The 11,035-nt window shown below is 48.2% G+C and overlaps 1 protein-coding gene across 16 annotated transcripts in view; it reads left to right on the top strand.

Annotated features, from left to right (window-relative positions):
• Positions 1–11,035, top strand: part of PBRM1 (polybromo 1) — a 125,437-nt gene that overhangs the window by 45,036 nt on the left and 69,366 nt on the right. For all 16 annotated transcript variants that reach the window (XM_025206741.1, XM_025206740.1, XM_025206739.1 and 13 more), the window contains one exon: positions 549–765. In XM_025206741.1, coding sequence (XP_025062526.1) covers positions 549–765 — 217 coding nt within the window. The remainder of the gene's footprint in view (positions 1–548; positions 766–11,035) is intronic.

Raw genomic sequence — 11,035 nt, 5'->3', positions numbered from 1 at the left:
GGCTGGCGGCAGCTGCCCAGAGTCTGGGCCAGCTGTGGCACGCTGAGCAAAATGGCCTCGCGTGCCATGCTCTGGCGCACATACTGGGGATTGCTGACCCTTGTGATATGCTGTTATTTATCAGTGATATTCACTTGGCAGTTAAGTAAGCAAGATAGCTGTATCCTAAAGCAGTTTGTGTTTGCATGGCTTTCCTCTGCAGTCACATGTATAACACTTTACAGTAGCCAATGTGCAGGTGTCAAAGGATATGAAAAATTGTGCTGAGGTCTATATCAGATAAGAGAATTAGAAATTTTCTCTGCCAAATGAGAATACAGGTAGAATGTTTTGGCTGCTTTCTTATCTAATGTCCAGAAGCCACAGATTATAATATTCCTGGGAAAGCTATGAATTTGACTATCAATAATTTAGTAGATATCCTCACTTTAAGGTCACTTATTATCTTATTCATATGTTTGAAACGTCAATCAGACAGAACCACAAAGATTTATGTAATAACTCTTCTGTTGTATTGTCCACTTCCTTTTTCCTTTTCCTCTGTAAAGCTGCTGCCCGTTATGAAGAAGGAGAGTCTGAAGCAGAGAGCATTACTTCCTTTATGGATACTTCTAACCCTCTTTATCAGCTTTATGATACAGTTAGGAGCTGTCGAAATAACCAAGGCCAGCTTATATCAGAACCGTTTTTCCATCTGCCTTCCAAGAAAAAATATCCTGATTATTATCAGCAAATCAAAACACCTATTTCATTGCAGCAGATCAGGTAAGAAACAAGTATGAAGTATACTTGTTGATCTTAAGTATATACAAAATCTTGTTTCACCTCCAGAATTTTATACCTTGTAGTAGCATATATATTTATAGGAATCTTCCCTTTCACAGGTATTCTATGCAGTTTTTATCCATTAAATGCACTCTCTCTGCAACTGATATCAAAAGTAAACTCATTTGAATTATGTACTACATTCACCTTTCATATTAGTATGCACTCAGCTTCTGACTGGGCTTCAGAGATGCCTAGTTTTGTTTTTGTTTTGCTTTAAGTTTTAATTGGAATTAATGTTTCTGAAAAGTGCCACCCCTTGGTATGTTTGTGCAGCAGAAAGCAGTGCCATACAGAGCTAGGGTCTATATGTGCTAGCTCCAAAACCTCAAGCAGTACAATTAGCGCAGCTCTGTGCTTAGGTTACAATTAGTTCTTTTATTGACCAGAGCAGATTAGCCCAGCAACCAGCACTATTCTAAAGCAACTGTTTTACTTCCATTGGCTAACTCGAGGTATTTGAAGTAGCAGTTACTTTGCCATTCAGAACAGTTAATGTAGCTTTGGCGCATTGTTAACATGTTATTTTTGTATTTGGAATGGAAAGAAACTGCTGACATCTCTGTCTACTGTACATAGCAATAATGAGTATTTGTATGTCTTTGATCTAGTTCATTGAAAAGTGAAATGTAATATTTATATTAGTCTTAATTTTCAGTGGTTAATCTTTACATATTTGTATACACAAAAATGCTTACATAGGCCTATATGCATACTTAAACAGGTACAAGTTTAATTATATATTACATTCACATTATAGAGGAAGGTAAGGCATAACTGGTCCTACTAAAACTTTATATACCTCCTTTAAAGTGGTGTCCTTTCATGGCATATCTTAAATTCACGGATCAAATTTAGTGGAACTTTGAAAGTTAATGGCAGAATTAAATTTGGAATGTAAGAGACCTTGAATTACAGCTTAGTCACCTGATGAGGGGTTAGCAACCTTTGGCCTGCAGAGGTTGGATCTGGCCTGGAGCAGCTCTAGACCAGGCAGCACATGCTTGCACTGAGCAACTGGGCTCCTTCACAACTCTTCCTGCTGCTCTCATGCTTGAGCTCCCCCTTGCTACAAAAGGGCTGGGTTATCTGCAGTGGAGGAAGCACAGGCAATTGGAGTGGTGGAGGGTGGGATTTACAGTGAACTCCTAAACTAGGCCATATTGCCAGAGTAGGCTGTTAGAATCCATGAAGTTTGTGGCTGCATATTCTCTTCCTTTCATTAAATCCCCAGATTTTGAAGGGCTTAAGATGCTATGGTTTATCTTGTACTTTAGAACTTTTTTTTTTCCTTGCTTAGAAAGCATTCAGAGATTGTTTGATTCCTAAAAAGAAATGTTGTTATAGTGAGCGCTTCTTGATTAAAATGTAAATACATTTTTTTTAATGTAAGCTCATCCCATGGAGGGTTTTGTGGGCTTGACTGGAATTGTGCGGTGTTAAGTTTTTAGAGCAGATTTCAGACCATTTTGGGATGTGAGAAATAATGTTGCTCATGATGTTAGTCCTTTATAGGTTATCTTCTGGCTAGCTATAGGTAGGGACCTATTTAATTCACGGTTTCATGGAAACTGCAAAATCCAAGGTTGTCCATGAAATCTGCAAAATCAGCAACAACAAAAAAACTTAATAATAAAGTGCCTAATCCCCAGTGTGAGCCAGCAGTCTTTGCTGCTGGGAAGGGAAGGCGCTGGCTGGTGGAGTGGCATGAAGGGCAGCAGACAAGATGGCAGCTTCCTCCTCATTTTCCCCCTTCCCCCACTTCCAGGGCCTCTCCACCAATCAGTGCCAAGGGGCAAGGTCTCCCTGCCAATCAGCACTGAGGGGCAGGGCTTCCATGAAATGATCATGGAATTACACCTTCAGGCCGCGATCAACTCACAAAAATTGGTAAGCCCCCTTTCTCCCCCCACCTGTGATTTAAATAGACCCTTAGCTATAGGCATCAGAGTTGGCCTGTTTTTGAGCTGTCCTTTTGGCCTTTGGAAAGGCTCCTGACTTACTATATTGAGAAATAATATTGTATAATGGATTTGAATGCAAGCTGAGCAGAGAATACAGGAAACCCTCACTATTCACGCTGCTGGGAGCACGCAGAAAGTGTTCATGAATGCAGTGCCTTGTTCATGGATTTCACCATTCACAGGGGATAAGAGAACATATCCCCTGCAAATGGCGAGGGTCTCCTGTAATAAGATAAAGAGATCATAGCATGTAGAAGCAAAATGGGACAAAAAGGGGATAGGTTAGAAAAGAAGGTTATATTGAAGAGGATTGTTATAGTCAACAGAAAATAGATTCACTCTTTCATATTCCCCCTTAAGTGTAAGAGGGATGCAGTTCTTCTGAGTGAGGGGCACAATAAATGACTAGGAGATAAAAATCAAGAAAAACAGATAGTATGGAGATAGGCACTGGGTCAATCATGGAATGAAGAAAAAAAAAGGATATGTAGGCAGTGAAAGGATACAAGGAAAAAAACTTTTTTTTATGGTAACAAATGTAAGTTAATTTGTACTCCTTAATTTTACTGTACATCTCTGATGGACTGATTGTGTAAGTTTGTGAGAGGAGCTAGCTGTTATGAGAAATTAATATTGCTGGATAATTTGGAGTCTATAGTTACATAATTGAAAGGAGAAACAGAATCACCAAATCTGGACATAATCATATGATAAATGAGTAGTAGTTCCCCAACTGGTTTCCTATTTGGCTCCTGTGCCATTCCAGACCTTAATATTTCAAAATACCGCATCCTTCTCTAACACCAGCCAGGAGTTGCTAGAGAAGGTTTCAACAACTTGTGGTTCCATTCTCCCATGGTCTCCATCTACCTTTCCTATTCCTCTCCCAGCTGAGCAGAGAAAAGACCAGGGCTGAAGGGCCCAGCTCTGACAATGGCTGTTAGGCCAGCAAAGGGTTTACTTGTTTCTTGTAGAGCTGTGCAAAATATCGGCAGCCGTTTCATTTCGGAGGTGTTTCGGCCTCCAAAACACTAAATCCGAAACACAAACAAAACAAAACCTTCCAAAATGTTTCAGAATGTTTTGGAGGCAGGCTTGTGGGGAACCAAACTCAGAAGAGGGAAGGGGAAAAGGGGGGGAGGACTGCTCTGACACTGATATCTGTAGCTGGCCCCAGTGTCTGCGATCTGTCCCTGAGGTCCCTTCCAATTCCAGTGCTCTGGGGAAGGGATGGAGAACCAGCATATAAGACTGTGTGTGAAGCCTTTCTCTGCCTTTTGTGAGCTATCTGTCTGGAAGCAACAGTGTGTGAAAGGTACTGGCTGGCTGCAGTGGCTGGCTTCCTAGTAGTCAGTCACTTGCTAGTCTCTCTTCTTGGAAAGGATTGGATACAACTTTCCAGTATATTACAGATAGATATATTGCACATAAGATATATTTTACACACACACTAAACAGATAGAAGAAGATATATTGCATGGTAATAGGGGCAATGCCCCGAGGAAAAACTTACCCCAAAAGGAAAAGTTCCCGATCCAGCAGGAGCTGGACAAAAACCAGAAGCCCCATGGGAGCAAAACTGCAGTGGGGAAACCGCCACAGCAACGAAAGAGGGGGAAAAAAAAGAACAACAGATCCAGGAAGAGCCGAGATCAGGTCTAGCCCCGGCACGGACCTGTTTTATGGCAGCATGCCAGCACCGATTCACCTCCTGGCCTCTTAAGACAGATAAAAGCTCCACCAGGAGCAGAGCCTGGAGGACCGGAAGTGAGGCTTCCGGTGGGGCCAGAAGAGCCCCAAGGAGGAGAGAGCTCCAGAGAGGAGTAGGGGCAGCTGCCCCAGGAAGGGGGCACACGGAAAGGAAACAAGTTTGCAAGGGCTAATGTACTTACCTCAAGCCAAGTCATGGATCCCAGATGCCTCCAGACATGACTGGACTGCCAGGGACCCTGCAAAGGGAAGAGAGAGCTGGGAGTCCAGACCACAGTAATGACATAACCGAGAAGCAGAGACGTCCCTAGAAACAAGGTCAAAAGGCCAAGACAGATTACCACCATGGCTCACCTTAGAGGTGAGCAGAAGGTAACGACTTAAGGTTGGTGTAAGGCAGGGTGTAGGGGAGGCAGAGCCCCAAATTGGAAAACCGGACAAGCAAAGTTAAGGAGGGTCCCAGGGTAGGCGAGACGTAACATCTTACTCCCGACAACAAACTTACCTTTCCATCAAAGACGTGGGAGGAAAGAACCCCCTGAAGGCCTTCCAAGACAAATACTTTAACACCAAGCTATCTGGATCCCAAAGAGATGACGAGACCCGAGAAGTCCATAATGGACTTATGACCATGAGCCTGCAGTGCGATGCTGTGGCTAGTAAAGCGACCAAAACGCTGGCTTGCAACCATAGATGCTTCTCAAGCAAATCCCGGGACGTCATTCTCCCCTTGTACTCAGCCTTAGTGAGGCCGCAGCTGGAGGACTGCATCCAGTTTTGGGCTCCACAATTTAAAAAGGATGTGGAGAAGCTTGAGAGAGTCCAGAGAAGAGCCACGCACATGATCAGAGGTCAGGGAAGCAGACCCTACGATGAGAGGCTGAGAGCCCTGGGGCTCTTTAGCCTGGAAAAGCGCAGGCTCAGGGGTGATCTGGTGGCCACCTATAAGTTTATCAGGGGTGACCACCAGTATCTGGGGGAACGCTTGTTCACCAGAGCGCCCCAAGGGATGACGACTAGGTCGAATGCTCATAAACTACTACAAGACCGCTTCAGGCTGGACATAAGGAAGAATTTCTTTACTGTCCGAGCCCCCAAGGTCTGGAACAGCCTGCCACCGGAGGTGGTTCAAGCGCCTACATTGAACCCCTTCAAGAGCAAACTGGATGCTTATCTTGCTGGGATCCTATGACCCTAGCTGACTTCCTGCCCTTTGGGCAGGGGGCTGTACTCGATGAGCTTCCGAGGTCCCTTTCAGCCCTAATGTCTATGAAATAAGAGCCAGGCATACTAGTGAATGCCACGGGAACTTACATACGCAAAGAAGATGCAACATTTGATCTGAGCCTTCAAGAGAACGAGAAGCAACACACACACACTTTCCAGCACAGCAAACATTATGAAGTGTGCTGAAAAGGCAGGTGCCAGGTCTTATGGCAGGGGAGCTAGAGAGGGTAAGGGGAGAGCTGTCAGTTCCCCTCCCCCCCCCACCCCCCCCAAAAAAAAAAAAAAGCTTAGCCGCCCCCTCTCCCCAAGCTTTTTGCTGCTAGTGGCTGCAAGAAGGTGGGAGCAGTGTCTGCACCTGCCCCACCTCCACTAATACTAGCAATAATAATAACCCCCAGCACCACCAGCATGACAAGCACCAGCATGACAGTCTCCTCCACCCCAATTTCAGTTTCCAGCCTGAGCCTTCCAGTGCCAAAGGAGCAGCTGGATCTGAAACCAGGGGAGTTCAGTGCCCTAGTCAGAGAAGTTCTGGGGAAGGAGGGAGAATCTGAGTTTCCCCTCCACACCTCTCAAAGTTCCCCTAGAGCCAGGTCTCCTTCTCCTGAAAGCACCTTGGAGGAGGTTGAAGTTGTGGAGGCAAGTGGCTCAGCTGAGTCGGCTCCTCTTGCTGTTGTGCCTCTGCCTGCTGAGGAGGGGGATAAGACAGGATCTGCACCCGCACCCCAGAAGCGAGGGGGTAGTGTAGTGTGGGAACATTTTAAGGTGGCAGATGATCCCAAGTATGCTATCTGCTTGCACTGCTGATGGAAGACCAGCTGGGGCAAGGATGAGAAACACTTCAGCACCATGGGGATGCTGATGCATATCAGGAGGCACCATCCCCTTGCCTTTGCTGCTCCTTGGCCTGGCACCAATGGGAGCATACCCAAAAAGAAGTCCCCCTCTCGCTCTGAAGCCCCCATCCCCCAGAAGCAGAGGCAGGTCACCCTGGACCAGTGGGGGAAAGGTGGAGGGAAAGTGATTTAGGTTGTAGCCGTGTTGGTCTAAGGATATAGGCAGACAAGGTTCCTTGGGTGAATTTGATATCTTTTATTAGACCAACCCAAATGGTTGGAGAATAGTTATTAAGCAAGCTTTCGGGTTCAAAAACCCTTCGTCAGGCTAAGGAAGCTGCAGCAGTTGGGGTGTGCTCTTCCTGGATGGAATGAAAAGTAAATAAGCCAGGGCCTGGGCTGGGCTGGGGAGTCAGTTGCCAGGCAGATTGTAACGTATCAAAAATCCAATGTCTATGTTTAGTCCCTGATCTCTAGTATCCAGCAGGTTGATGAAATGGAGCTCATAGGCTCGTCTCTGGGAAGTGTTGTGTAAGGTTCCCTTGAGGATCAGGACTGAGAGATTGGAGAGAGAGTGACCCTCCTGTGAGAAATGTGCCCCCACCGGTAATTGGGTATTTCTGTCTTTGATGGATTTCCGGTGTGCGTTCATTCTGGTGCGCAGTTGTTGTCTGGTCTCTCCTACATATCTTCCATCAGGGCATCTGGTGCGTTGGATGAGGTATACTACATTTCTGGAGGGGCAGCTGTAAGATGCAGGGATGCTGATGGCTCTGTTGTGGGGCGTAGTAATAGTGGGGGTGCTGGAGATGTGTGGGCAGTGGGGCATGTTCCCAAGGCAAGTGAGGTCACCCAGATCATTGGGATGATGCTTGCTCTGGATGTCCAGCCCTTCTCTTTAGATGAGCAGCCAGGGTTCAGGTGGCTCGTGGCCCCATCAATACCGTGTGCCCGCATGTACCACCTTCATCAGGACAGTGGTGCCCTCCCTGTATGAAGCATGCAGGGAAACTTGAGGGAGTAGCTGTGCAAGGCAGGTCTGTAGGTAGCCTTACACTTCACCTCAGACATTTGGAGCAGCCAGGGTGGAGATTGTGCCTACCTCTCCCTCAGGGCACTGGTGCGATCAGTCAGGCCGTCGGTGAGCTCTTTCAAGCGGAGGTGATGAATTAGTCCCACATGGCAAGGGAGATCATGGGGGCCATGAACTGCATGGTGCAGGGGTGGCTTGTTGGGCAGGATGAGCTCACCCGCGGGTTAATGGTCATCAGCAATGGGATCAATACGGTCAAGGCAGTCCATGATGCCAACTTTGTTGGCGTCCGCTGTGTGGCACACAAGTTCCACCTTATAGTCAGGGACACCCTGGAGGGGGACAGGACTGCCAGTGAGGGCACTGTCAGAACCAGCCAGCTCATTTCAAAATGCAGTAGTGGTGGGCTACTTCCACCGGAGCATCAAGGAGGACAAGATGCTGCGGGACAAACAGGCAGAGCTGAGCATCCCACAGCACAAAATCATGCAGGATGTGGAGACTCAGTGGAACTCCACATACCTGATGCTTGAAAGGCTGGTCGAGCAACAGAAAGCTATCCATGAGATGGCCTTGCTCAGGGAGATTGGGATGAGCGGCCCCCTTAAAGCCGAGTGGGATACTATCTCCTAGATATTGGTGGTCCCTAAGCCATGACTCAAGGCCACCAAGAGGCTCATTGCTGGCAATGCCCTCCTTAGCCCTGAAGGAGGGCATCAAGAAATGGCTGGATCCATTGTGGTCCAGTATGGTCTACGTTCTGGCAGCCACGTGTGACCCAAGGGTGAAAGGGAGCATGTGCACCAGCAAAACCCTGGATCACTGGACGGAGGTGCTGGTGAGCAGAGGCAAGAGGGCAGAGGCGGGGGACATGGAAGAGGGGGATCCACTATCCCGTGCCAGCACTCCATCCAGCAGCCAGCCTCCTCCACCACAGACACTGCCAATGTGGGCCAAGGGCATGGCTTCCATGTTGGGGTCCAGAGGCACCAGACCCCAACATCAGACAGGTAGCGCCATGGCCTCGGTGGCTACCTATCTCGCCAAGGACGTGGAGCCGCTGCTCTTTGACCCCTTGGCCTGCTGGGCAAGCCGCAGCAAGATGTGGCAGGATCTGGCCACAGTTGCCTGGGAACACCTGTCCTGTCCACCAGCCAGTGTTCTGAGTGAGGGGGTGTCCAGTATTGCTGGGGATGTTGTGACACCCCCACCACACCTCCTTGGATCCTGGTTTGGTGCAGCAGCTGGTGTTCCTAAAGGTGAACCTCCCAGTGCTGGGGTTCCTCGAGCTCCATGTGCAGACAGAGTAAGTGCCACCCTCCTCACTCTGTCCGCACCTATTTCCTCTTTTTATTTTTATTTTTTAAACCTTTCAATGTCCTGCTCTCATAGCTGGAGGCGGCATTCACTGTATCACCAGTCATCAGGGAAAGAACGTCTCCCTGTTGAGCTCCTATGCCAGGATGAATTTGGAGTTATGGGCTGGGCCTGTGGGGAAGGAGGAGGCCCTAGGTCCTGGGCATGACCTAAAACTGCACCCTGCCAGGGTCGGGAGATGTGGCAGCCCTCAAGAAATGCCAGGACCACAAACCTCCCTGGTGAAAAGCAGGTAGGAGCACCTTATAACCTCTAGCCACCACACACACACACACAGTCCTGGCTAGCTAGGGAAATCCCAGACCTGTAAGATCTTTGATAGGCCTGAGGCTTGCTAGTTGTGAGGCTCCAAGTGAGCTTAGCTGCCTGGGATACCATCTGCGAGGCACTGGCCACAGTGTAAGAGAGGTAAGGAGCTGCAGAACAGATGTCACCCCTAGATATCAGGAGGCCTAAATGCTGGGCCTAGAAGGTTAGCAAGCTTTCATGTTTAAAACCCTTCATCAAGTTGAGGAAGCATCTGCAGTTGGTTTGTGCGCTCTTCCTGGATGGAAGGAATAGTAAAGAAACCAGAGGCTGGCATGCAATTAGGGTGGCCATCATAGAGGACAGTCCAGTTGTCCTGTCCTCTATTGATAAAAAAACAGACACCTTTGTCCTCTAGTTTGCTCTTGAAGAAGTCCCCCTCTTGCTCCAAAGCCCCCATTCTCCAGAAGCAGAGGCAGGCCACCCCGGACTAATTGGAGAAAGGTGGCAGGAAAGGGGGGCATGTTCCCAAGGCAAGCAAGGTCACCCAGATCATTGGGATGATGGTTGCTCTGGATGGGCAGCCCTTCTCTTTAGTTGAGCAGCCAGGATTCAGGTGGCTCATGGCCCCATCATACCGTGTGCCCACATGTACCACCTTCATCAGGACAGTGGTGCCCTCCCTGTATGAAGCATGCAGGGAGTACTTGAGGGAGGAGCTGTGCAAGGCAGGTCTACAGGTGCTACTTTACACATGCTACTTTTCTCTTGAAGAGAAAAATAGAGGATATAAGCAGAAAACTGGAATGTCCTCTGTGATAGCCACCTTACATGCAATGCAGGCAAGAAAGCCAGTTAGTGAAAATGTAAATTGAAGTTTCAGGGGGTGAGGGACAGGCTGGGGTTGTGGGGGGAATGCTTCCTCGGCCTGACAAAGGATTTTTAAACCCAAACGCTTGCTAAGATACATTTCTCCAACTATTCTAATAAAAGTTTTCAGAGGTACCCTCGACTGGTCCATGCTGGGGCCAGGACCCAAAGGGGGGGGGGGGGGGCGGTCAAAGGGCCAGAACAACCAGCGAGGAATGCCCAGCACACAAGGCTCAGGATTCCAACCTGCCTGAAGGCGGGGCCAGGGCCTATGAAGGAGCCAAAGGTCCCAGAGAGGAGACCACCGGGCGGGGGTGAAGGATGCCAAGTGCGAGGCATGGGCTGCAGTATAGGGAATGTACGGAGCTGCGGAATGGAGGTCACCCCAGGACACCTAAATGGGAAGCCTCCCACCTGGGAAACATCAGTCAGTTTTCCATCAAGGCATGGCAGGAAAAAGAGGGGTGGGAGGAGGGAGAAGAAGACCTCTGGGCTGCATGCCTGCCCATGCAGTCCAGCATAGGGGCACCAGGAAGCCCCTGCCTTTGTAGGCTTTCCCCCCCCCCCCCCCCCCACCCCCCCCCCCCCCCCCACACACACACATACACAACGCAAGTTTTGCTTTCAGAAGCTTGAGGTGCAGTGTTATAGAAACCTCTGCACCGATCTCCTTGAAACCTGGCAGGCTTCATAGCCTCAAAAGGAGCTACCATCCCTGCAATTTTCATCCAAATCAGGCAAGAAATGACAAAGTTATATGTATTTTAGTTATTCCCCATTATAGCCTATGGCCAAATAACTGAAACAGCATCGAAACTCCAAAACAGATTCGGCCAAATCAAAATGGAACAATGACTTGAAACACTGAAACGAATCACTGTCCCTCCAAAACGGCCAAATCCGAAACCAAAACGAAACGTAGCTGTTTCGTATAGCCCTTTTTTCTT

The sequence above is a fragment of the Alligator sinensis genome, unplaced genomic scaffold, assembly GCF_000455745.1.
Source record: "Alligator sinensis unplaced genomic scaffold, ASM45574v1 scaffold78_1, whole genome shotgun sequence".
NCBI lineage: Eukaryota > Metazoa > Chordata > Crocodylia > Alligatoridae > Alligator > Alligator sinensis.
Note: the sequence above shows the minus strand (reverse complement) of the source record. Positions and strands in the feature narration are given on the sequence as shown.